Consider the following 25251-nt stretch of genomic DNA (forward strand, 5'->3'; position numbering starts at 1 on the left):
AGTCTATTAAGCTCATAGTTGTAAGGATACATATATGCATGCATCTTGAGGTGGTAGGAAAGGGAGGATTAAAAGCGAAAATATATCATCATATACACCAAATTATCTTTCGTCCATGAAAGCTACATCTCAGCTGAATACTATTGCCTTTGGATATCTCTAAACATTAATTGGCTATTAAACTAAGAATACAGTTGAAGAAATAATAAAATCATATATGCCTTCCAAGTTGGGCTCCATGGTGTAATTCTTGTGAGATGATTTATAGAACTATAAAGCCTAGTAGTGCTTTGAATGATGATCTAAAAGATCTCCCAAAATCCATCTTCCTAATGCTTTAAGTGCTTAAGTTTGTATCAAGAGAGAATTGAAATCTGACCAATAACATAAAAGATTAAACAATAGTTTGCCTTAGAAAACACTTTTAGGTCAACATCTTCAGCCATGCATCAAATTTGAAAAACTTTGATGCCTTGTGAGGATTTTTATTTGCAAAACATTATAAATTTTGAATCTTGTCTAATAGGAGATGCATCCTTTCTTAGTGGGTCGAAGACTTTGACGTCGATATATGCCACACAAAAAAGAAAAAGAAAATCTATTTGAAAATTTTAAAATAAAACTTTATTTGAGCATTTATCTGCAATTATTGAAAGATTATCCACAACATATAGAGCCAAAAAGATTTTGTCGGATATCTTATTCCTAAAAATTAGGCATAAAGGGCAAAAAGTCGGCGAGAGAGAGGAGGAAGAAATAATGCCAAATTCTAACATAGCTAGCTAGGGGCTAGTTCGGGGAGGATTATAATCTTATGGGGGGGGGGGGGGGGGTTTATTCAAAATTACTGCTTTACCCCCTAATCATTGGGCATTCCGTTCTACTTACGCGAGATATTATCGGTGGATGTTTTGTGGGCCCCATGACGTTGCCGGCTGACATTAGCGGGGAAAAAGATAAGAGCGAGGCCGGCACCGTTTAGGATCCGATAAGAGCTTCCCCCTCGGCGTCCTCCTCTCTCTCTCTATCTCTCTCTATATATATAACGTATCGAATTCGAGGTGGGAGGTCTCCGTCTCGCGCTCCTTAACTTTGATTTTCTTGGGGTTCTTAATAGATGGCGATCTTGATGGGGATGATGGGTTCGATGGGATCGGCTTCTTCGATGGGCGGCGGCGCGGCGGGGAGCGGTGGTGTGACGAGGAGGTGGAGGAGGGTGAGGTGCCGCTGCGGCGGCGGCGGCGGCGGTGGGAGCTTGACGGACCAGTACAAGACGCTCAAGATCCAGCCGGGGGTGACGGAGAAGGAGGTGAAGAAGGCGTTCCGGCAGCTCGCGCTTCAGGTTCTTCTCTGTGTATTGATTCCCTTTTTTTTCTTCTTCTTCTAATTCAATGGATTTGGGGTTTTTCTCTTCTGATCTCCTGTGTACATATTATCATTCGAGGTTTTCGGGGGATTACTGAAGGCCAAAAGATTTCAATGATTTGGTGGCACTTTGAATTCAAAATACTTTATATTGACATTTGCTATATTTCTTTCTTCAAAAAAAAATTTAAAAAAAATTTGAGCAGTATCATCCAGATGTTTGCAAAGGGAGCGATTGCCGCGTTCAATTCCATCGAATCAACGAAGCTTATGATGTGAGTGTTCTTTCCCAATCATCCAACTTTGAAAATTTAGTTGATTATTGTCCCAAATTCTTAATCAAAGCAAAAAAAAAAAAAGGAGTTGATTATTGTTCTAAAAAACATTTTATTTTATTGGTGCTTAATAAAATGGAGTCCTTTTTAATACAATAGTTTTTTTTCATTAAAAAGATACTCCTGATCATGTAAATTACATTAATGGCCTTAAATTACCTAACCAATTACATCATTATCTACTCACTAGATAGTATTCCTGTGGTTGGAGACAAGAAATCATAGGGCTTGAGAAAGCCTAGTTAAGAATAAGTTGTAAAATATGACAACACTAAGATAAACATAGTGCTAATTAAGTTAAGATCTTTCTTAATTACAGACTCTAAAACTGAAGTCATCTTCTGCGTATATGATTTCTATCAGATTGTGATGGACAGTCTAAGGCAAGATGAGGATGAGCAGGATCAATGGCAGTCGCAAGAATGGCGCAGCGACTTCGCCGGCGACGAGCAGATGAGAGGGATGTATGACTCAAGCTGGGATCTATGGGAGGAATGGATGGGGTGGGAAGGGGCTGGCATTAGAGACTACTCCTCCCACATCAACCCTTACATCTAAACAAAAGCACTAAGTAGATAATTAATGTACATAATTTCTATCTTAAGTTGCCCTAAAAATTGGGTCTAATCTCTCACGTCTCTTGGATATGTAAGCCCAACAATGGGATGTAATTAAGCACTCACATGCTTTGAAGGGCTTCTTCCTAGACGATAATGTAAATATGCAATAAAGATCTTGAGTTCCATTAAGATTCATCAACATAATTGTGTGATCTTTTCCTTTTTATTTTGGTTGGAATGGGGATCTGCATTCATACATCCAGGTGCAATGTTCACGTCTGGAAAGGTGGTTCTAATTTACTTAGGATTTTAAAAGAGTCCTGTGAATGAGACTATTTTGCCGAGTTCATCTAAAAGAAAGTAAGTCTCTAGGGTTAGTTCATCAATTTTATATATCTTATCCAAAACTTTAAGAACTATAAAATGTTGCATGTATACGATGAGGCTGATAGCAAATTAAGATAAAGATATGGAATTTTCTCACACCTGGGAAGGTGATTTTATAGCCCAACTTAATATAATCCTTCCTTTTATTTTTTTTTTATTTTTTTTTTAAAAAGTATATTTTATAATAGGTTGACTTCTAATCTTTACAGCAGACTCTCTGGTAGATGAATTAAAAATTGCTTTCAAACTATTACAAGAAGCAAGAGAAATCTCTCCCCGCTAATCCAAGAAAAACCGAGGCTTATGATTGAAGAATAGAAGAAAAATATAGAGTTCAAGGGGTAGAGATTGAAGAATATTAATTTGCCCGTGATTGAATTTAGTGGGTATCGTAAATATGATATGTTTCATGGGAGAGTTATTATATATGGGCTGATAATTTTTTATATAAAATATTAGTTTCCCTTAAAAATTACTAGATTGAGGGCATTATCGTCAAATTGGGTAGATAAAAATGCCTGCACACCGTGAGGCATGAGCAGTATGGAACTTGAGAGCTGAGAGCAATTCTATCCTGAAAACCTCTCTCTCTCTCTCTCTCTAATGGCGACTATGAGTGCTGTAACTGCGCAACTCGCGAACGCACCCCGAAGAGTTGACTCCAAAGTCTTCGCCTTTCCCTCGTCTTCTTTCTGTGAGAGCCCCTTCTCGAGCTCATATCTACTAGTTGCGCTTTCTGCCTTAAAATTTCTTTTTTTACTTTATATTCTTGTTTGTTGTCTTAGTACGATTTGTTTTTCCTTGATGGGTTTTGGGTGATCCTTTTCGTTCCAATAAACTGATCAATTTTAGTGGTTGTTGTTGAAGATTAGGAGCCTATGTACTGTAGAAACCCTTGATGGGCTTCGTGGGCAGGGATTGCAGTGCTCTAATTTGCTGTTTTGATGGAAAAAAAAAAATCTGGTCTTTTGAATTGGAATGTTTTATTCTCTTCGTTAGGAATTTTGTTCCCCTTGCAATATTTTTCTGTGGAACGTCGCAAAATCAGTTACAGAGTTGATGGAATGATGCTTCCTTAGTTAAGAGTTACACAAATTGGTAAAAAAAATTAATCTTTGTCATGTTTACAGAGGCTTAGAAGTCAGAAGTACGGTGCCTTCTTAGAGCACTACTAGAATAGTAGGGTTTGACATTGATTACAGAGGAAGGTTAGGGTTTCTCTCTCATTATCCATCCCTTTGGTAGAATTCTAGTCCCTGTTCTGTACTCACTTGATAGCCTAGAGATAAACTTATGATGTGATCGTACTGGTGTAAATTCTTGTCCAACATGGAATCTGCTGTGGTTTAGTTAACCTATTTCAAACTCAGCTATACCTATTTTTCTGTGTATGTTGCAGGCCATAAGCTAAACACAAATGGTGGATACTCTTTCCCATGCTCTCTTGGAAAGAAAGCACATACAAGAGAGTCTCTTCATGTATGTAATTTATTTGGAGGAAAGAAGGATAAGAGTGAAAGCAGTGAAGATGCACCATCAAAGGTGACCTAGTTAGAATTTCATCCTCAATTAATAACCAATGGATTGTTGTAATGTTCCTTACTTGTGGCATTGTGCCATGGTTACTTTACTCAAATCCTATTTATCGTCGTGTTTTTAGAAAACCTGAAAGTCTTTCAACCTTCTGTAGCCAAACAAAAACTTGACCCCTCCATGCAGTTAAAGTGTTTCTAGACCAGGAAAACATGAAAGGAAGAAAAAAAAATTGTGGGATGGGCAGTTATTAGCTATTACATTCATGTTAAACCCAAATCCCTATTGCTCTGTGAATTAGCAGCGCCAAGAACGGCACAATGCTGCAGGAGAAAAGCTTTTGTTTCTCCAAATGGTCTGGCTTGAGACCATCCTTAAAGTATGTTGTCTCTTTAATTGCCTCGTCCGACCACTAATATGATACATGAGCCGATCTTCAATTTTTGCTGCATCAACGTATCCCCTTCAATGGTAGTTCCTAATGCACTGAGTTTATCCTAATCGATGACACTTGCAATTACATATGAGTGACTATTCTAATTCTTGAAAAGGAAGTTATTATGTGCATAGAAACTCATTTTCTTTGACCTGACATAAGTGGATGATGTTTCTTAGTCATGATAATACTTATCACATAGTCTTCTTTTCTCCTTTTTCTTCTTTTTTTATGTTTTTAATGCTTAAATGGCATGTTTCATACTTATTGTTGTCTGAACCTATGCTAATCAAGTGGTATCTGTGTTTATTATATTCTGCTGTCAGAATAACATTATATCTTTCGTTTTCCTAATGACATTTAGGCAGGGATTTTTGGAAACATGCAAAATCTATATGAAACTGTTAAGAAGGCCCAAATGGTTGTCCAAGTTGAAGCAGTTCGTGTGCAAAAGGAACTTGCAGCGTATGTAATTTCTAGTTGATTCCAGATAATCTTCTTATTCATCTGTCACAAAATCTAAGACCTTCATTTTCCCACTTGTCTCACAGAGCGGAATTTGATGGTTACTGTGAAGGTGAGCTAATCAAGGTATGTCTTATTTTTAACATGTTGGATCCTAATTGGAACCACTTGTCCTTTCTTTTGAATGATCAACCAAGGTAGTGGAAGCAATCACCTTTTAGTATCACTTGGCCATCATGCAACTCAATTAGACGGACTATAATTTACTACAATTGCATTCCATGTATAAACCTTGCTACTAAAATTGTTACATTCTTATATTTTTCTCCTCAGATATGACTTGATTGTCCACACCCTAAATTCGTTAATTAAAATGACATCGTTGTCAAATAACGAGACTTTATCTTGACAAAGCCTAGTAAGTTCATCCATAATCAATGCTAGTAAGTAGGGACTAGGGACATATTGAGAACACATTTTCAGCCCTATAATGATAGGACAATCACTTCCATCTCTTTTTCCTCCCATTTATTTGATACAAATTACAAACCTTTTTTCTGTCATTCTTCCTTGATGACATACAATGGTTATGCTTACATTGAACTATTTAAGGGGCCAAACTGAATGAGGATACTACTATCAGTGGATATCCTGATCCATTGATTAAAGCATTTCTTTCTGCAAGGTAACTCTCATGCTAACTATAATAAAAGTCATTATATGGATCAGTAGTTGTGGCGAGGATTTAATTAATTTAATATATATTTGTTTTTGTTTCTCCACCATTTTGCCCTAGACTGTTAAAATAATTATTGTTTTTATTTCATTTGTTGATGAAGGTTTCAAATGTGATTATGAAATGATGGTTTTGTTAGGTAACACTTTCTGGAAACCAGCAGCCAATACGCACTGAAATCACTGAGGCTGCAATGGAATTGGGTCCTGAAGTAAGTACGACTTTGAACTGATTTGATGACTGCTAGTAAGTAGTTGATGGTATCAGATACAATGGTGTAGTAAGAAGATTGATGCATTAGAAGATTCAGCATGCTACTGTAGAAACTTGGAGGGGAAAAGATTATCTACATTTCTTTAGCCTTTGTTCAGACAGATGTAACATGACTTCCCAATGCGCTTATGTTCATATAAAATTTTAACCCTATTTTCAGATTTTTGTCTCAGACTTTCTTTTATCTATCCTATCATCCACATTTTCCCTCTAGTATGAGCACATGATTATTCAAAACAGTCTAAATTTTCATAGGACACAGAACCCAATTCCATATCCAAGTCCATGACTCCATATAGATGCTTATCTGGATAATATATCTGAATGCATTCTAAGCAGATAGAACCTTGAACTATTGATGAACATTACTTCATAAATTGATGTACTGTTGATTGTTGAGACAATGCTTTTGGATGCAGTCATCCTTCTAACTAAATGTCTCATGCACTACAATTGTCTTTTAGAAATTAGAACAATAAGTGTCTACAAATCAGATACGTGTGTGCTTGACTTTTTTTATTTTCCTATTTCCATTGACGACCGTTCAAATTATCATTGGTAGAATTTTTCCTCTTATTTACCCTGCTTATGATCATTATTGCAGTGAAGTATTCAATCTATCTAGCTTGAGAAATAAAACATATCTCCACAAAACATGATATCTGTGCTTGTATTATTTCCAAAAACTCTGTTCTCCATTCTGTTCTAATATCCAAACATACAAAGTTTTAGTCATCATCATTGGTTTTTTCTGCAGAAACTCTCGTTGTTGGTGACTGAAGCATACAAGGATGCACACCAGAAAAGTGTCCAGGTGAAGCCTGCATTCTGATGACTGTTAGGTCTAAAATTTTTCCATGCATTGGGCTAAAAGGATTCCATATTAACCTTTTACAGGCCATGAAAGAGAGGATGAGCAATCTGGCCCAGAGTTTAGGGATGCCACCTGGCCTCAGTGAAGGACTCAAATAATGGAAGGTGGTATTGAATAACTCTGCCGTAGGGTAGTGCCCTTCAGTTTTGTAGACTAATTGTTCTAGCCAAGTTCTTATTTTCAAAAGTAGTACAACAAAAATGTCCCAAAGAAGTGGTTGCATTCATCATCATACCTATCTTTTCTCTAAAAGATGTACTTGATTTACTGCTGAAGTAATACATTTTCTGCAGTAAACCCTCCTTTCCCTTCAGGAATGAGTCTCTGTTTTTATTTATGATTTTCTTTTAAGGAAGAAAAGGAATAAATAGGTTGAATGATAAGTGTTGCAAGAACAACAATATCGTAATATTTAAGCAAGTATAATTAGAGCTATCGTTACGATTAATGCACTTATTTTTGTTCATAAAGTAATACATTAGGAGGTAGAGATTATTAATTAATATATGTGCTGTGCCACGTAAGAATCTTAGTCTTAAGATGAGATTATCAAAGAATAATGATACGGGAACCATCTTCGAGGACGAAATATATGCATATTGGGAGCGATCCCTGCACTTTGGTTTGCATACGATCCGCCACGGCCATAGGATTCCTAAATAATGGAATAGTGAGTCCGGAACTGCTTGTCTAAGATAAGTGAGCAATCTTATGAGATTATTATGTCACTTACTGTAGGTTGTAGCAATATCATACAATCTTGGCCGTTCAGAATCCAAGTATTACCATCACATCTCACCTCGCTACCTCCACGTGCCGTTGAAGAAGAGGTCAAACTTGGAACGTGTCCCTTCCTCCATGCATGCATGCATGCATCCACGACCCTACGTGGCATCTTAAACCAACTTCCCGATCCCATTCCCTTTTCCTCCTTCCACAAGTACACGACTCTAAACACGAGATTTGAAGAGAAAGAGATTGAGGGATGTCAGGGAGCAACACAGAGGAGTGGCGTAGGAACGCCGACACGCACAAGATGTCGCCGGAGGGCGTGAAGGCGGCAGGCGTCGAGGCGTCGAAGCGGCCGCCGGGCCACCACCCCGGTGAAGTCCTGCATCAGCGGCGCAGCATGCCCTACAGCACCACCACCATGGCCATCGGCGGCTTCGCCATCGTCGCCGCCATCGGATATTTCACCCTTTACTTCAAGTCAAAGCCGGGAACCACCCCGACCGATGTCATCAAGGCCGTCTCGGCGCCGGACGCACCGTCTAGTGGCGATGTCGATAAATCTGACAGAGCAAAGTGATTGGTTCTGATTCACCCTGTTTTTGGTTGCGGATGCAAGTAATAGGAGCGTTACTCGTTTTTCCATTTTTTTTCGTTTTTGTTTTTGGTCTTCTTTTGTTGTGGTTATTGATGTTTTTTTAGCACCTTCAAACTCCCGTTGGCTTCTATTGGAATAAAACTTTAAGCTGACTTGATGAATTGAGATTTTATTGAGATAAGTTAATATTGGTGATTGGTCGCATATTAGAATATCATAGTATTGTAGCACTTAGCTTGACAATTAATTTAACAAGTAAATTGTTCGGGTGGAGTAGGAGGAGTAACGAATGGATCAATTCGGAGATGTGGGAAAGTAAATTAAAATCCTTTGCATTAAAATCCTCACTGGAGAGATCTTGTATTCACCGTTTGGAATATAAGATGAGTGTGGATCGCCTCCTCTACTGGCTACTTGTTATATTAATTAGTCGTTTATTCTCGGATCCAGTACTGTATCCGGCTCTCCGCCTTAGCTGTCTAACCAATCAGAGGCCATCACCCGAAAATAAAGAATAAATAGGAGCAATGGGGACATAAATTCGTACTTTTAAGCACCGCGATAACCAGAGGAATTTAAGAAGAAAGTGAAATTAGACAAACGGACGGACGCGAAAAATTAAACATTAACCGGATCAGATCCCGCCAGATCCAAGCTGGATCCAGCCCAAAGAGACGATAGCGGCGGCGATGGCGATAGCCGCCGCCGGCGGCGAGGACGCGGACCTGAAGGCCGAAGCCCTCACGGCGGCGGAACCGCCGTGGCGGGCGGTAGAGGGAGCGGTGTCGTTGGAGGGGAGGGGACGTACGACGACGGAGACCTTCATGCCGCTGAAGCAGAAGCCGTTGCCGCAGATGAAGTAGTAGGTCTTGGCCTCGTTGAGGGGGATGAAATCCTTGCCGGAGCTCCAGTTCCCGGCGAGGCCGTCCATGGTGCAGTTGTCGTACCCGGTCTTGTTCACCTCGAAGACGTTGTACATGTTCTTCTGGTACCTGAACGCTGCGATCCAAGATCTAGGGTCAGGATTTGGGGAAACTTCTCTAAGTTATTCCAGTGTTACAGTTTTGGGGGTGAGGAGGAAGCTTACAGATGAGATCGCCGACGAGGAATGTCTGGTTGTTGGACCAGAGGGAATAGTTGACGTTGGGGTTCCAGCCGAAGTGGGTGCCGACGATGTGGTCGGTGGCGGCGGAGAGGGAGGCGGTGGCGAAGAGGAGGAGGAGGGGGAGGAAGGGGGAGGACGCCATTGGGATCTTTGTTTCGCTGCTTGCTGGTTTGAGTAGGGTGGAGTGGGAAGAAGACAGGGTAAGAATGTAATAATTGCAGGGGAAGGCCAAAAGGAAGAGGTGGATGAGATCATGGATTGGGAGCAAGAGTGACAGTCTGAAATTACCAGACTAGCCCTCAGGAAAGGAATAAAAAGGAGGCAAGATAGGAAGGAAGTCATATTACTCTAAAATTTAAAATTTGAAAATAAAGAAACAGGGACGGGAAAGTGAAAACATGTGGGACCTGTTTAGTTTCCTGATAAAGGGTTTTATCCGTGAATAAATCTTCTTTTCCGAGTCTATTGGGATGGATAGGAGCTCGGATAAGTGCCCAATCGGAGAAAATTATCGGGGTTCCCAAAACTCCTACAAGGCATCAGCTTCAATAGGCTGGAGACTTGGCAGTCACCAGCCTCCGGATAATTGCTTTGCCATGCCTTCACTATATCAGGCAGTAGTAGAGAGTATATAAACTCGAAGAAGATTAGCAATTTACATGTGAACGAATCTCAATCAAGTTCCTGAATCTACAAAGATATGAATTAAGAATGACAACAAAAGATTCCACTTATAAATAGTTCCATAACTAGAGTACACATTCTTCTTGTAAAGGGTAAAAGAAACTCAGAACAATGTATATGAACGTTCAGTTCACTAAACCACCACTTTGTTGATCAAATGACACTACGAGATTATACGGGAAAAATGAATTATAGTGACAAATTATCTTAAGACATCTGACAAGGAAACTAATCTTCATTCACATTGAACCAAAACAGCCCCTTAAAGACTCAAAATTGAAGCCATACACGCCATACCTTGGGAGTTATCATTCTGCCTGACGACTTGATCTTTGATACATTATACAAACAACTGGCGTGACACCATTCCGCACTTAGTCAATCTTCACGGATGAGTAAATCAACCTTGTGAACCAGAAGCATGCATAGAAGCCAATTGTACCCGTCAGCACGAAAAAGGAATATGATGCGATAAGCATGTAGCCGAAGTACAAAATCCCAGACACTGGCTTGGTGATCTCAAGCTTTGTGAAGAAGTAGAAGGTCGCATACAGGAAGAGATAGATTGCAGAAGATCCTGAGGTGAGGTAGGACCTCCACCACCACAAGTAATCTTCACTGCACAGCTGGAAGTAGCAAAGCACAATAGTGATCTCGGCACAAGTGACGATGAGGATGAGGAATACAAGGAAAAGGAATCCGAATATGTAGTAGAATTGGTTCAGCCATATGGAGGTGAGAATGAAGAAGAGCTCAATGAAAACTGCTCCAAATGGAAGAATGCCTCCAATCAAGATCGAGAAGAGAGGATTCATGTACCAAGCCTGTTCAGGAATCTGTCTGGGTATTTTGTTGGTCTTCACAGGATCCTCAATAGCAGGTTTCTTGAAACCAAGGTAACTCCCGACAAATACAAGAGGTACGGAGATGCCAAACCAAAGCAGCACAAGGGCAAACATTGTGGTGAAAGGTACCGCACCAGAAGACCTCTCTCCCCAGATAAGGGCATTCAGAACGAAGAAAATAGCAAAAACAATACCAGGGAACGTGAATGCAGTCCTGAGGGTAATCTTCTTCCATTCTGAACCCTTGAACATCTTATAGAGGCGTGCAGAAGAATACCCAGCAAACAAGCCCATGAAGACCCAAAGTAGCAGCATGACCGTCATCAATCCTCCTCTGTTTGATGGAGAGAGGAAGCCAAGAACTGCAAAAATCATGGTAACAAGTAGCATACCAAAGAACTGTACACCTGTTCCAACATAGACACAGAGTAAGTCGGAGTTTGAAGGAGGCCTAAAGACATCTCCATGGACAAGCTTCCATCCTGTTTCTTCTTGGGCTTCTTCCGAGGTTTCCAGCTGGTTGTACCTGGAGATATCTCTGTATAGAGTCCGAAGCATAATCATTGCTACCATCCCAGATAGGAAAATAACAATCATCAGAGAATTAACAATAGAAAACCAGTGAATTTGATTATCAGTCATCAAAAGATAGGTATCCCAGCGAGAAGCCCACTTGACTTCACTTTCCTGCATGGCAAAATTCAGAAAAAGAATTACATAAAGAATTGCCTCATCATAAAATCATCTGTACATTTTAAACTTTAAGAAGATTTTACTGAAAGCACACAATTAAACCAACATATACACATTCTGCCTAATTGGTGCTGGCAATATTACCTGGAAGTCAACATCATATGTGAATATGATATCCTTGTTGGCTTCAACCTCCTGTGGAGATTCAGAGCTCGTCACGGTCCGCTTTGCATGAGGGTCACAGGTACTTAATCGAGTCTTTTTACCACCCCATTGACCTTCATATTCATGCCTAACACTGTAATAGAGAAAGTTGGCAATTGAGAAGAGAGGATAATAGAACAAGGCCGTTTCAGACAATAGGACATATAAAACAAGTTCATCAAAGTTGAACTGAACCTGAATGGTTTAACCTCAAATCCCACTATCCTAGCAAGATCCATCTCTGCATCCTTGTGATATTTCACTAAAAATGACAAGTGGTTGTGGATAAAAATCTTCTCGTCCTTGCTCTGCACAAACGCCTTTAGTAAATTTACTATGACTTCCAAGAAAACATCCAAATATGAATTTTTGGTAGAGAAGAAAAACTCACCCCAGAATATAGGCCTTTGACACCAACATGAAAGCCATGCTGATAAATAATAGCTGACTCTTGATCCAGTCCTTTAGCAGGAACAACAAGGGGAAGATTGTCCAAAATCCTGTAAAAAAAATTTAATTATATTCTACTGATATCATGTAAGTACTCAATTGCAGAAAACACTAGAAGAAGAGTTACATGTTAACCCGGTATTCATCCTCTATCTTTTCCTTGAAGTCCTTCACTTCTTTGTCATTGAGAGATATCTTGCAGACAATCTGACACATCTGGGGCTCTCTCATTTCGAACTGAAGTTGGAAATATAAAGATAGAGAACAGCTTAGAGATCACAAATATATAGATAAAGAGCAACATGGAATAATAGGGAGCTACTAACCACATATGGAGAGTTCTCAATGCGATCACCACGAAGAACTTCCCCAAGATTTTCTGCGCTGTCAACTATAGTGTCCGGTCGACAGAAAGGCAGAGAGTAATAGGAGTATGGAAGCTGTGTCTTTATGGAGGTCAGTTTGTTCACCTTCACCAAAAGTGGATCTTTCTGCAGCCAGAAAGTTGATGCTACCATGAAGGCATGGACAAGTATAAAGCTTACCGGTTAAAATATTGATTCTAGCATCAATAAGAAAAAATAATCTGAAACAGCTACGTTTACATAAAATGGTTATACGGCTTCCACACCCTTGTGGGTGCTGCCGTCCAAGGGAAAGAATTGCATATGAAATAAGTCGAATATGATTGTTAAGCAAGTCAAGAGTTGTTATATTCCCTTCAAAAGGTAAATAACTAGATCTAGAACTAAACTAGCAGTTAGCTAGTTATTACGTTTACACAGGATATTCTCAAACAGAACCTAAAATGCGGTCGCTTTTAAGTCCTTCCAAACTATTAATTACCTCAAATTCGTATTCTGTCCAATTTAATGCTATAACTGACATGATCATCTCAGATTTTCATTGACGAAGTCAATCTGGATCCCAATAAATAATTGGCGGGCAGCATATAACAAAAGTAAATACCCTCATCATCCTCATTCTCCAAGGCTTCTCCAAGCACTTTGATCTATTAAAGTAAGTTATCAACCGCAAGGATCCAGCACTTTACAACTTCATTTGAAGATCCAATAAATGGCAGGTTTACAAAGCAAGCAAGACCGGAAAAATCGAAGAACAAAAATGGTAAGAAAAACAAAGTCAATACAATGATTGCATGGCAACCTAGATCTAACAAAAAAAACCCATGAATGAACACAAGTTCGCTCAGATCCAAGGAACCTAGACATCAAATTGAATCCGAAACCCTAGCAAAGAAGCTCCAGATCTAGATCTAAGTATCTAACCCTAGAAAATGAAATCGAGATCGAGATCGAGAAGGGTCTCGCATAACTACCTTCTGGAAGTCAGTAGGGGCGACGCCGGGGAGGTAGAAACCCCGCGCCGGGACCGCCGCGAAGAGCAAGAGTGCGAGGGCGACCCATGGGAGAAACCCCAGCGATCGCGAGATCTTCATCGGAAGGTGGTAGAGACGGAACGCTAGGGTTCCTCTTTGAGAGCAGAAATGGGAGATACGTGGGCGACGACGACGACGACGACGACGGAGAGCTTTATCTTTACTTCTCCCACCAACCTTATTCTAATAATTCACGGGCCAATAAACTTGAACTCGGTTATATTAGTTATTAGTAACGCTAATATTAAAAGTAGTTGGGTGGGTTGAATTACTAATGTACCCCTAACAACTCTAATGTTACAGGAATTGGATCTGCTTTGGTACTGCCACTGGGTTGGACTTTTTTTTATTACTGATCAGCGTTGACTCCCAAGATAAAAACTTAATAAAAAGATAGAATCGAGAGTATTATTCGGTATCAATTTGATCATAGATTTTGACTGTGGTGGATTATGTAATGTTGAGCTTGAATCAAAATAAACTCCAAAATAGTTGGTTCATATTAAGCGTAGGAATATAGGAATGGGTTGCACTATCAATATCATCAAAGAGCTTTTGGTTCATACGTCTGCAGTCCTACGCTATCTTTGTCAAATTTGGTATGGCCCTGTAGTTAAAGGCACAAACAGAAAAGGTTGGCAAAGTGTCATATGCTATCACCTATTGGAACTTGGAAGGTGATTTTATGGTTGGACCACAAGTGGAGGAGAATCTACTAAGGATGCATCCAAGAAGATAGACGTGTGTAGAGTAATAATAAAGTGCACATAGATCTACCTGGGGTTCGGCAATTTGCCAATGTCTGTGGGAGACAGTAGGCAGTTTTCACATTCTTTGGAGACAAAAAGGAACCAGTAAAACTCTAGCACAATATAATGAAAACTCTATAGAGGTTTTCCTTTGGGTCTAGAGATATGAGCTACTCTCTCCAACAAAAGTATTAAATCTGGATGCAAATATCCTACACTATGGAAAGTTTCAGAAAACTCTACAAGAGTACAACTATGATCCTTGCAAGCTACTACAAGTATATTGAAGCCAGAACAAAGAAAACATGTGCACATGCGGTAAAAATGAAAATAAATTGGAAAAAGAAATGGAGATGGTAAAGAAATAGCTATCATCATCATAAAGGCGAGATAGGAGCTTAACATTCCATTTCATCAGCAATGCACTAGTGAGTAATGACAATAAGACCACCACCTGAAATCTTGTTTTAAGGACAAAATTCCAAAGAGTGCAGTTCATGGATTACTAGATCAACTGGAAAGATGCGCAAGAAATTGCCAAAGGAGAAAAAACCGCATCATCACATTGTCTGTCAAGCTCTTTTTGAAATTTTATGATCATTACAGACATCTAGCAGAAAAAAGTTTATCAATGAGAATAAAATGATTCATAGGCAAATAGGTAGTTGATTGGATTCTCCAGAAGTGTTTCCATAGTGCAGATATTATTCAAATAACAGCATATAAACCTTACTGCAGTAATTCTTTTTCCTTTCAACTCGCTCTTCGTTAATGCCATCTATCGACAAAGGATCAGCATACCTCTTCTCAGTTCTTCATGCATTCATCCAGGTACCTTTCCCTCCTTATTCTCTTAATAGAGTCTTCCACCCTAATTGAGTTAAAATGCATAATGTGGTTCACGTGGATGTGTGGAGAAGAACATATAAACACCCCATCAGGCACATAAAAAATAAGAATTTCCAAAAGGTATATTACCTAACCCATTATTATTCTGTCAAACAATCTTCATTATGATGAAAGTAGAAGTGAGAGTGGAGGTAAATCATAAACAATCAGCTGTATGCCTGTACATTGGCATATAAGCCTTGTACAACAAGCCTATCTCCAAGTTCCACAAGCTGGCGGATATTGTAATAATCACCTCCACCGACATCACCTAACAATTTTCTGAGTATTTTGATGACCAAATATCCAGCAGATCATTTTCCTGGTCACTCTTACTGCTGCATGAAATGTTGCAGATTGCCAGTAGAGACAAACTCAATCTACAATCTAGCAAAAAAACCATATACATAACTCAATCCTGATTGAAAGATACTATTCTCAAGAATCTTCCTCAAAGAAGCATCAGTTTATTTGAAAAGAAGGGCATCAACCCAGAAATTCTCTCATAATTCCAGGTACATGCCAAAACAGCTCTAGTTTTTGTTTTGAATTTCTAGAAAGAACAACAACAATAATAGTCATACCCCTCGAATGGCAAAAAGAAAAAAATAGAATGAGCACTAAAATTATAACTTCACATCAACATCAAAGTAATAGTTTCATGTTGGATTGCTGGCAATTTGAGCTTTTACCTGAACTATCAAACAAGTTCCCAAATCAATTCAAACAAAGCTGATAGGAAAATGGAGACCGTCTTGTAGCTTATTACTAGTAGCAACAATGAATAATTTTGCCACTGCCAATCTCTTAATATCAATTTTGCATCAGGTTTGTTTGCATGCCATATACGAAGTGGATGAAAATCTCTATGTGAAACCTTGACAGAAACAGGAAGTACTAAACTACTAATCCAGCAAATTGACATGCATAATCTAGTTACATGGTGGCAGCAGATGTCTTATATAATAAATCAACCACAACATCGGGAATTGCTGTACATTACAGCTCGGTTCACTCACTTTAAAGGAATAGTAGTCACTGACACTAGAATGACTAGACAAACAAACCAAGAGAGGCACTCTATTCAGGAATCCAATAAATGAAAAAAAAAAAGTTTGACAAACAAGAATAGGAAAAATTGCTGATGATTAATCTTCTTCTTTTTTGAATAATAAGCATAAGAAAATTAACCATTCCATAACACAACTTTTTCTGAAACTATACTCAGGAACATTAAAATTAAAGGGATCACAATTAAAATATACCAAAAAGCATCTTACTTCCAGAGGATCAGTGCAATTCTTATTATAAGGTGATGTCCATGAGCATTGCCAGCTGATGGTTGCTCACTCCAACTAATACTTCTATGCATAACAATCTCTACCACCCTCTACTGTGAGAAAATATCTGTAATTGCCGAATGATGTATTTATGCAACCAGCCCACCAGATTGTGCTGGTGTTCTTTGCAAATTGTACATATATACAGATAAAGTATCATGGTGCAGTAACAGAAATGCACCATAAAAGTTGCCGAACTAGATATCTGCACCATGTAGGAGAAAGTATCCTGGCACAGCAGTCCTTGCGCAGTCAAAAAGTTTGGCTCCATAATTCTCTACAAGTAAGAAATCCCAAGACTGAAGGAATTGTGTGTTCACGCAAAAAGTATAAGAACAAATTTAACTCATCTGCTAAGAGGTTCAAGCTGCACTTCCATTAGTCCAGAAGAATTAGACTCTGGTTTACTAACTGTCCTGTCAGGATGCAACAGATCAACAGAATCATCTTCCTCATTGTTTCCCAACACCCAATGGCTTCTGAAAGAGTTCCTATCACTTCTCCTTCGTCTGACCTCCATATATTCCAAGTACATAACTAGCAGAGCGCCAGCCAAGAACCACAAAATCAGAGCCCAATTAAGTCCTTCAACATTCTCACTGTCGTATCTACGTCCTAAATGCTTCATTCCACTAAAGAGTGCCACAATTCCAAACAAGATGGCACATCTCCCAATTATAACATGCAAGTACTCCCAAATGATCCGCCTTGAAGAAGCAACCTCTCCATTAGCAGGTCTTTTAGGCCGTGCATATGCATTTAGAGGCTGTGCACATGCCAACACTAAAGCAGTAACACCAAATTTAACATGAATTGAACTAATATAAAAACCTCGGAGTTCAGCAGCAGCAAATAGAACACCAAGTAGCATTATTGCTATTCCCGAGTATTGCAGGTAGACATGTATCTGGAACCAGCCATCACCTTTCACATGCTTTAAGTACCTTGCTGATAAAATTCCACCTGGAAGCAAGATACCCCAAGCGACGAACATCATAAACCCATGAACAGCTAGAACAGGGCGTAGGTCCTGCTCTGCCTCTGCTGAACCTCTCAACAACAGAACCCGTATTGGTCGACTGCTTGTAACAGAATGCATGTTACGCGCACTCAAATGGTCTTCTGACCACTGAGCACCCATTGCCCATATAACCTTTAAAGGGGTTGTTGGATCAATAATATTTGTACACTCCACCCTTCCACTACAAGAAGGTGATAGAGGGCGAGTAAACTCAAATGTAATGATGCCATTTTCTGATCTGCATCTTACATAGGTTAGATTTTCAGAAGTTGGATGCACGCTCATTGCATTCTTTCCATCTATCCAATAAGTGCTGACATGTCCTGTCCCATTATTATCTATCCAACCAACATAGGCATAGCTGTTCACCATACCACTTCCAAAACCAATGGCAAGGTATCCACTTTTCTTCTCACCTTGTGCTGCAATTGATATTGAACCATCAGACAAAGTCCAGTAAAAAGAAACTTGCTGATCATCCAACACAACACTGTTATTATACATATCACTAAGACCGCCATCAACAACCTGAACCTTCCATCCCATCTTTGGTTCATAGAGTGAATGGTAATAAACTTCATCCGGCGTATTCCTGTCAGGCAACCATACCAACTCTGTCGGGCTGGCTGGGACTCCTTCAGCTTCTGGCCCACCAGCATAGATAGACTCAGTCAAGTTCCGTAATGTAGCATTCCCACCAATGGGATCGGAAGTTATATAAAGTGCCACATCATGTCCAGCTTGCACCGAGAATGTCACTGGCACACCCCTTTCCACTTTCAGCAGTGGAGCTTCTTTCTTGTTAATGTAAAGAACCTTCAAGGGGTTTGGAGGGTTCGGGTAATGCAAAGCCAGCCCAGAAGTCACAACCAGTGGTGTCTTCCCATTGGCAGTAATTCGGTCTTGATCTTCCTTATCATCCGCATCCAACGGGCCAAAGCAGTCATTCATCTTTTCTGACACATTGAGGCTAATGAACCCATAAGCACTCTCAGGAGGACCACCATGATTCTGGGGAAGGTAATATGGCCGGAGGGCATCAGGGGGTCGCATCATACCCAACGCCCATATCACCGTCATGTTCTCCGTCACATTGATCTGCACATCATATTTCTGATCAACAGACATGAGAGGGCGCTCATACCTCATAAATGAAACGCCGTCCCTCCGATGCCCGTATAGCAGCTTGGTATTATTCACCAATCCGACAGGATCGGAGCCCTCATAGATAGTATCAGGGCAGACGCCCTCAACCTTTCCATCCTTGTTCAGAAGGCACTCACTGTACTGAGTAATAAAGTAGTCTTCAGCAAAGGGCATCCCTTCCTCAGTGAATCCAGTCAATGCCACATCAGCGTGGATCATGGAAGGTGATGAAGCCCCGGGATCTGCCCACCCTAATGCCATATAGTATTCCGATCCAATGGAGGCTTCCAGGCCTATCTCTATAGAATTAGATTCAGGGTAAAGAGTCCATCGAACGCGATACCTTGGGGATAGCGTGCGGCAATTGTCGAACATGGTGGGCTGAAGGTGGATCGGACGATTTTCTGGGACAGTATCCGAAGCAGGCGCAGGGGCCGGGGCCGGAGCCGGAGAGAGATCGCCGGGATCTGGGGACTGGAGGACGACGTGGCCGAAATCGGAAGCGGTGGTCGGATCCCAGACGGCCAGTACGGCAATCTGGTCCCAGGAGGCGTTGGGGAGGAGCGAGACGCTCAGGGTCTCGTTGCGGAATGTGCGGTTGAGGGGGAGATCGGAGATCGGGGAACCGAGGGAGAGGTTCCGGAGGTCGGTGCCATCGGCGCCCCACCACCGGACAGCGGGGGATCCAGCGAGCATGTCGAGACCGGCGACGGAGAAGGAACAGCCGTCGAGGATGCGGACGACACCGCGGAGCTGGTGCTGGACCATGGCGAGCTCGGCCTCCATGCCGGCGAGGGTAGTGTTCTTGTCGCAGGGAACGGGAGAGGCGGAAGCAGAGGAGTAGACGAAGGGGAGGAGGAGGAGGAGGAGGAGGAGTTGAAATGGTGACGATCTCGCCATGGGTGGAGATGGATCGAGATCTAGGAGAAGAGATTAAGGTTAGGGTTAGGTGAAAGTATTGGGTATTGTAAGAGAAGAGGTATGGAAGTAATGGTTGGTGGATTTGTTGGGTAAAATGATGGGGGTTTGGAGGCTGAGAAGCGGCTTCCTCGGAGATTTCAGAAGCTTCTTTCTCTTCGTCTTTCTCTTTCTCTTCCTCTTCTTTCTCTCTCCGCGGTTTGTTGTATATTTTTATATCTATTCGTTGTTCCCACGGAGAGACAGAGAGTGTGCGGAACGCCTCCGAATGGAAATGCCTTCAAGCTAGGGTTGAAAACGGATCCGAAACGGATCCGATACTAATAATATTAGGGCTAAAATTCATATCCGGATCTAAATTTAAATACAAATATTGAACCTATAGTAAAATTTAAAATTATAGTTTAGTTAAACAGATATTAATAACTTTTGTATTAACTTTAAATTATTATAATACGCCTATAATATAAATAATCCCATTGTTTGAGTATATTAGTAATAATCCAATTGTGATAAGTTAGAAAATAACTAAGTTCTAAAGCTCTTCATTTTTTTTTTTAAAAAATTAGAAAGTGCATTTTGTTTAAAAATATGGATAGAAGATTTATAGGGGACATTATGGTAATTTAATTTAATGTCTCATAATTTTTTTATTTTTTACCAAAATTTATTAATATTTCATTAATATTTCTTAGGCTATAAGTAAGGGAAAAATATGGGGTGGTTTTAATAAAATAATTATCTTCTCTATAATTTCTGTCACCCTCATCTTATTTATCTTCTCTCTCCTATTCTGTCCTACCGACCAGCAGTGTGAAACGTGATTTCTCTGAAAGAAAAAGAGAGGAAAAAAACAAGACTCCTCTCTTGACATGCATAGTTCTTCATAACACACCCAATTGTAGCAGAGTGGAGGAGGAGATACTGGAAAGGTGGGATTCCACTCGATGGATGATAAAGAAGAAGCCACGCACCATCCAATCCAATCTCCAAGTAGGCAATTTCTCACATAAATTTCTCTTTTTTTGAGTTGAATCCAGATGATCTATGTTTTAAGAAAAAAAAAAAAACTCATTGTGAGTGTTTACAAGGAACTTTTGGCAGATAATTGATACAATTTGACCTCACTGAGTGATTGGGTTTGTTTCGTTTTTTAAGATGTTAGATTTTGGAATTGTTTGAGGCGAAGAAATTGAAAGATTTCGTCGCCTCTTTGATGAAACTGGAACATTATTATAGATGCCTTTGCTTTGCCCTTCTTTTAGGTGTGTAACTCTTTATGGTTGCTGGAACTTTAGTTTCTTAAGAGATTTGCTTAGGAGGAACATAAAAATAGTCAACCAAGTTCATTTTTCTTCTTTTTTTCTTGTTTTTGGTAGAGAAAAGAAGCTCCTTAGCAGTAAAGATGCACAATTTGTCTGTAGGCTAAGAAGTTCAGAATTACCAATGTTTTATTCCATGCCTACCATTAATCTCTCGACTGAGTTATCATCATATGCTGCACTCTTCTTATAAGGACAATCCTCAACAAATTCTTCCCAACTCTTGATGGATGACTGGTAATCTTTGTTTTGGTTCAAATTTAGGAGTAGAGGAGCCAAATGAATCCACTTCCTCATTGTGCAAGAAAGCAGCTGAAATTACTACACTGGCTTTGGAAACATACCGAAGGAAACCTCTCTCCTATTGGCTTCTACTCATCGTCAGCAGCACGGCGATGCTCACCGCATTTCCGGCGTCAAGCCTTTTATCTCGCCTCTATTACGACGGCGGCGGCCTGAGCAAGTGGATACTATCGTGGTCGGCGGTTGCAGGATGGCCGCTGACTGCTCTTCTTCTGCTTCCTTTGTATCTCAGCGGTAGAATATCTCCAACTCCGCTATCTCTCAAGCTATTCCTTTGGTACGTTCTTCTCGGCTTCCTCAGCGCTGCTGATAATCTCATGTATGCATGGGCTTACGCCTATCTCCCAGCATCCACCGCTTCTCTCCTGGCAGCATCTTCTCTCATATTTTCTGCACTATTTGGGTATCTCATCGCCAAGAACAAGACCAACTTGTCCTCTATAAATGCCATTGTTGTCATAACTGCGGGTGTAGTCATCATAGCCTTGGATTCCAAGTCGGATAGATACAAAGGGATTACAGACAGACAGTACACCGTCGGCTTCGTCTGGGATATCCTCGGCTCTGCTCTTCACGGTCTGATCTTTGCGCTGTCGGAGCTTGTTTTCATGAAGATATTAGGCCGGAGATCGTTCCATGTGGTGCTGGAGCAGCAGGTCATGGTCTCATTTGCTGCCTTTGCTTTCACCTCTGTGGGTCTGGTTGCCAACGGAGACTTCCGAGGGATGCGAACAGAGTCGCGCAGCTTCAACCATGGCGAAGCTTCGTATGTTATGGTGCTCAGTTGGGCCGCCGTCACATTTCAGCTGGGAGTTTTAGGGGCCACCGGAGTTGTATTCCTAGCTTCAACCGTTTTGGCTGGCGTTCTAAATGCAGTGAGAGTTCCCTTAACCAGCGTAGCCGCAGTCATCTTGTTCCATGATCCAATGAGCGGATTTAAGATCCTCTCGTTGGTCATCACAGTCTGGGGTTTATGTTCGTATGTTGTCGGCCATCCTTCATCAAATCGAAGCAGGCGTTCGTTCTGATCAACAGAATCGCTTCTTGTAGAGAAGTTGTTGAATCACACAAAAACAGTTTATATTTAATTCAACAAACTCTAATTATTCCTCACACAGAATCTTTCTTTTACTTAATTCAACAGTCTATTATTATAAATCAAAAATCTAAATGCAATTAAATTACAAAACCCACTTAATAAATCTCGCTTCCTGGCCAACTTACTGTCACAGCCTCCAAACTAATCTTCAGCAGATGAAAATATTTTCTAAGATCATGGTGGAGAGCAGAGCTGTCAATTGAAATACAAATATCAGCATTAAGAGAGTTCTACAATTTAACTACATTTAGTTTTTTGATTTGTTAACCCATTATAATGAAATATTCGTTGACTAAAAAAAATATACACTGATAAAAGAAAAAAATAAATACAATTAAATTACAAAGCCCCCAAATGATTAAACTACTTCCAACTCTTTCCATAGACGTTGGAAAATTAGTTTTCCTTTAAAGCAACTTTCTGGGATAGACATTGCTAGAAGTACAAGCACACCACCAAAGCATTCTGAGTTCTGCTTAGCATCATATGGTCAATTAAGACATGACCTCGATCATTAAGGCGATAAGCAACTAAGGAATACAACCTTCCTCTCAGCTTCAGTAATCTCATCAAAGCATATCCCATTCCTGCTCATCTGTGAAAACAATACAAAATATAAAGGAAGAACAGCCATTAGTCCTGAGGAAGTAGAGTTGATCATTAGGTTAACCTTATGAAGCATATTTCTCGATCGTAATCTCGACGTGTGAAATAACTTCGGCCATATGTTCTTCTGGAGAGAGCCAAACCAAGGAGAGAATTCCAATTTACAATCAGAAAAGTGTTTGTAGTGGGAAAAACAAAAACTAAAACTAAGTAGAAAATACTTGGATAGAAGAAACTAGACTTTAGAAATTTAGGTACGCACTTGAATAACTAGTAGAATAACATCAGATAGTTTCTGCTCCATCCATCTTTGATCTGCAGGATGAAAAATATTATAAACAAAATGAAGCTGACCAGAAGTAAAATATCAGACTGACATATATTCACCAATCTTTAGTTTTTGTTATAATTCCAACATATAGACGACCAAGTAGAGGATAGATAATCTGGATGTGAGCTAATTGTTCAAATCATACCACCTTGAAACAGGAACAACTGGTTTCATATGGCAGCATAATAACCCAAGTTTCAAATAATTCAAGCTGCCAAAAGAGAAGATATGTTTGACAGATTCTAGGATCAGTGGTGGTGAATTTGATTCTAAGTACAAGCTTTGTCTTGCATTCACTAATTTCAAACGACCTATCTTGATCAGACTCGACTCCATATTGTCAAAAATATAGTTATAGGTAACATGCAGTTAATTGAGTAATACAATTCTAGCATATATTATCTAGCATGTATCTAGTAATTGTTCATTGTTATCCAAATATTAGCTGTTTAGTTCAAAATACATCTTCACTGATATCAGATTCAACCGATGCCAGATAAGTTCCAATCTTGATCAGACTTAACTCCATATTGTCAAAAATATAGTTATAGGTAACATGCAGTCAATTGAGTAATACTATTCTAGCATATATTATCTAGCATGTATGTATTAATTGTTCATTGTTATCCAAATATTAGCTGTTTAGTTCAAAATGCATCTTCACTGATATCAGATTCAACCGATGCCAGATAAGTTCCAGTTCAAGATTTCCTTTGCTTGGACTTAAGATTTAAGCCCAAGTCAATTGATATCTTCTGAATCTGTCACAAGATTCAGAATATGATTTAGAGTGTGCTTTGCGAATACAAACTTGCCGCCTATACAACTGCATAATTAAACTTTCTGTTGACAATTTCATAACAGAACACAACTCATAAACATTTCTCTAAAACACTATAATAATAGACAATAAGCAATAGCGTAACCAACCAAAATGAGGCGAAGTTTCACTCTATGCAAATTCAGCACATATGGCCACATACTAAATCAAGGAGCGGAGCTCATAAGCTATGCTTAAAAACAAGGGTTAATATCATTGTTTTTTATATACACTCTCTGAATTTTTTTTGTTACTCACATACAACCTTTAAAATAAGAAAGAAATCCACATATACCCTTTCACATATAAACCAAAAAAAAGATTGGTTCAGAAGATATATGTGGTAAAAAACAATCCTTCCATAACTAATCAATTGACAATGCAACCATTACCAAAAATATACTCAAACTCAAGTGAAGTGACAATTTCAAAAACCCGAGAAAAGCTTTAGGGTAAAATAGAGCGTGCTATCCTGTATTGGTGGCTGATAGGAATAGGTTGGAGAGCAAGGAGATTTATCGTGATGCAGATATTAGACAGCATGACTATTGCTTCCATGTCGATATGTATCTCTTGAGATTATAAGACTTTGATATCATCCTAAGAATGCAATTGTTGCAAAGTTTAGGAGCAATTGTCTTTAACAATGAAAATTCAACAATGGAGTTCGAGACAGTGGAACAGAAGTACCAATTGCAAAAAGATGTAGGGATAGGCCTTCGGATAGAGCAAGTGGACTTGCTGCAGCGAATGGTGAGTCATAAAGCGAGAGCATTCTTGATGATGAAGATGGAGAAGACTTTAATCGAGCTGCCAACAGCTGCGCTAAATCTATGGAATCTAGGTCAGATGGTTCAAACATTTATATAGTGCTGCCGATAAAGGGGAAGAATTGCCATTGAAGAATGTTGCAAGGAAAATTTTGAGGAGCTAAAGCTGTAGGTTCTAGATTGGAACCTTGAGGATAAGGTTTGCCTTCAAAAGGAGGGGGGTGATGGAAGTGGAGGTTTAATCACTCCATTCCAGTCTACTTATCA

General features: G+C 39.8%; 7 protein-coding genes across 9 annotated transcripts; 4 read left to right on the forward strand and 3 right to left on the reverse strand.

The window, feature by feature from the left end:
* Nucleotides 1-987: 987 nt before the first annotated feature.
* LOC140770312 (chaperone protein dnaJ 8, chloroplastic-like) lies at nt 988-2455 on the forward strand. Its single transcript, XM_073111447.1, has 3 exons — nt 988-1342; nt 1572-1640; nt 2064-2455. Exons 1-3 carry the CDS (start codon nt 1118-1120, stop codon nt 2256-2258), a joined length of 489 nt encoding a protein of 162 aa, XP_072967548.1. The 5' UTR covers nt 988-1117; the 3' UTR covers nt 2259-2455.
* Nucleotides 2456-3180: 725 nt separating this feature from the next.
* LOC140771490 (nucleoid-associated protein At2g24020, chloroplastic-like) lies at nt 3181-7277 on the forward strand. The gene is made up of 7 exons (XM_073113068.1): nt 3181-3341; nt 4047-4189; nt 4981-5081; nt 5168-5207; nt 5957-6028; nt 6848-6904; nt 6988-7277. Exons 1-7 carry the CDS (start codon nt 3251-3253, stop codon nt 7060-7062), a joined length of 579 nt encoding a protein of 192 aa, XP_072969169.1. The 5' UTR covers nt 3181-3250; the 3' UTR covers nt 7063-7277.
* Nucleotides 7278-7387: 110 nt separating this feature from the next.
* On the forward strand, nt 7388-8446 carry LOC140771491 (uncharacterized). The gene has a single exon (XM_073113069.1). The coding sequence runs from the start codon at nt 7950-7952 to the stop codon at nt 8271-8273; it is 324 nt and encodes a 107-aa protein (XP_072969170.1). The 5' UTR covers nt 7388-7949; the 3' UTR covers nt 8274-8446.
* Nucleotides 8447-8797: 351 nt separating this feature from the next.
* LOC140770110 (early nodulin-like protein 19) lies at nt 8798-9989 on the reverse strand. Its single transcript, XM_073111112.1, has 2 exons — nt 9379-9989; nt 8798-9290 (listed from the first exon to the last, which is right to left on the reverse strand). The coding sequence occupies exons 1-2, from the start codon at nt 9536-9538 to the stop codon at nt 8926-8928; spliced, it is 525 nt and encodes a 174-aa protein (XP_072967213.1). The 5' UTR covers nt 9539-9989; the 3' UTR covers nt 8798-8925.
* A 204-nt stretch (nt 9990-10193) lies between these two features.
* Nucleotides 10194-13871, reverse strand: LOC140770109 (transmembrane 9 superfamily member 8-like). 2 transcript variants are annotated; one of them, XM_073111111.1, is made up of 7 exons: nt 13612-13871; nt 12599-12763; nt 12400-12509; nt 12214-12322; nt 12018-12130; nt 11763-11916; nt 10194-11612 (listed from the first exon to the last, which is right to left on the reverse strand). In XM_073111111.1, exons 1-7 carry the CDS (start codon nt 13729-13731, stop codon nt 10455-10457), a joined length of 1929 nt encoding a protein of 642 aa, XP_072967212.1. In that variant the 5' UTR covers nt 13732-13871; the 3' UTR covers nt 10194-10454. The 2 variants fall into 2 exon arrangements, with proteins under 2 accessions (XP_072967212.1, XP_072967211.1); XM_073111110.1 differs by having other exon boundaries at nt 12018-12142.
* Nucleotides 13872-14904: 1033 nt separating this feature from the next.
* Nucleotides 14905-19947, reverse strand: LOC140770113 (cytochrome b561, DM13 and DOMON domain-containing protein At5g54830). 2 transcript variants are annotated; one of them, XM_073111116.1, is made up of 3 exons: nt 16589-19947; nt 15399-15695; nt 14908-15291 (listed from the first exon to the last, which is right to left on the reverse strand). In XM_073111116.1, the coding sequence occupies exon 1, from the start codon at nt 19713-19715 to the stop codon at nt 16995-16997; it is 2721 nt and encodes a 906-aa protein (XP_072967217.1). In that variant the 5' UTR covers nt 19716-19947; the 3' UTR covers nt 14908-15291; nt 15399-15695; nt 16589-16994. The 2 variants fall into 2 exon arrangements, with proteins under 2 accessions (XP_072967216.1, XP_072967217.1); XM_073111115.1 differs by having other exon boundaries at nt 14905-15695.
* Nucleotides 19948-20534: 587 nt separating this feature from the next.
* LOC140769553 (probable purine permease 5) lies at nt 20535-22493 on the forward strand. The gene is made up of 2 exons (XM_073110284.1): nt 20535-20726; nt 21320-22493. Exons 1-2 carry the CDS (start codon nt 20681-20683, stop codon nt 22384-22386), a joined length of 1113 nt encoding a protein of 370 aa, XP_072966385.1. The 5' UTR covers nt 20535-20680; the 3' UTR covers nt 22387-22493.
* Nucleotides 22494-25251: the final 2758 nt, after the last annotated feature.

Source organism: Typha angustifolia, chromosome 11, assembly GCF_048772165.1.
Source record: "Typha angustifolia cultivar Huaian chromosome 11, ASM4877216v1, whole genome shotgun sequence".
Lineage (NCBI taxonomy): Eukaryota > Viridiplantae > Streptophyta > Magnoliopsida > Poales > Typhaceae > Typha > Typha angustifolia.

Excerpts from the sequence above, each read along its gene's own strand:
- LOC140770312 (XM_073111447.1), top strand. The coding sequence starts at position 1,118 with ATGGCGATCTTGATGGGGATGATGGGTTCGATGGGATCGGCTTCTTCG. Across the intron at positions 1,343-1,571 it reads TCCGGCAGCTCGCGCTTCAG|TATCATCCAGATGTTTGCAA; the intron begins GTTCTTCTCTGT and ends AAATTTGAGCAG. Across the intron at positions 1,641-2,063 it reads GAATCAACGAAGCTTATGAT|ATTGTGATGGACAGTCTAAG; the intron begins GTGAGTGTTCTT and ends GATTTCTATCAG.
- LOC140771490 (XM_073113068.1), top strand. The coding sequence starts at position 3,251 with ATGGCGACTATGAGTGCTGTAACTGCGCAACTCGCGAACGCACCCCGA. Across the intron at positions 4,190-4,980 it reads GTGAAGATGCACCATCAAAG|GCAGGGATTTTTGGAAACAT; the intron begins GTGACCTAGTTA and ends AATGACATTTAG. Across the intron at positions 6,905-6,987 it reads CACACCAGAAAAGTGTCCAG|GCCATGAAAGAGAGGATGAG; the intron begins GTGAAGCCTGCA and ends AACCTTTTACAG.
- LOC140771491 (XM_073113069.1), top strand. The coding sequence starts at position 7,950 with ATGTCAGGGAGCAACACAGAGGAGTGGCGTAGGAACGCCGACACGCAC.
- LOC140770110 (XM_073111112.1), bottom strand. The coding sequence starts at position 9,538 with ATGGCGTCCTCCCCCTTCCTCCCCCTCCTCCTCCTCTTCGCCACCGCC. Across the intron at positions 9,291-9,378 it reads CCTCGTCGGCGATCTCATCT|CGTTCAGGTACCAGAAGAAC; the intron begins GTAAGCTTCCTC and ends CTTGGATCGCAG.
- LOC140770109 (XM_073111110.1), bottom strand. The coding sequence starts at position 13,731 with ATGAAGATCTCGCGATCGCTGGGGTTTCTCCCATGGGTCGCCCTCGCA. Across the intron at positions 12,323-12,399 it reads GATGAATACCGGGTTAACAT|GATTTTGGACAATCTTCCCC; the intron begins GTAACTCTTCTT and ends TTTTTTTTACAG. Across the intron at positions 12,143-12,213 it reads TCAAAGGCCTATATTCTGGG|GCGTTTGTGCAGAGCAAGGA; the intron begins GTGAGTTTTTCT and ends AATTTACTAAAG.
- LOC140770113 (XM_073111115.1), bottom strand. The coding sequence starts at position 19,715 with ATGGCGAGATCGTCACCATTTCAACTCCTCCTCCTCCTCCTCCTCCTC.
- LOC140769553 (XM_073110284.1), top strand. The coding sequence starts at position 20,681 with ATGGATGATAAAGAAGAAGCCACGCACCATCCAATCCAATCTCCAA. Across the intron at positions 20,727-21,319 it reads CCATCCAATCCAATCTCCAA|GAGTAGAGGAGCCAAATGAA; the intron begins GTAGGCAATTTC and ends GTTCAAATTTAG.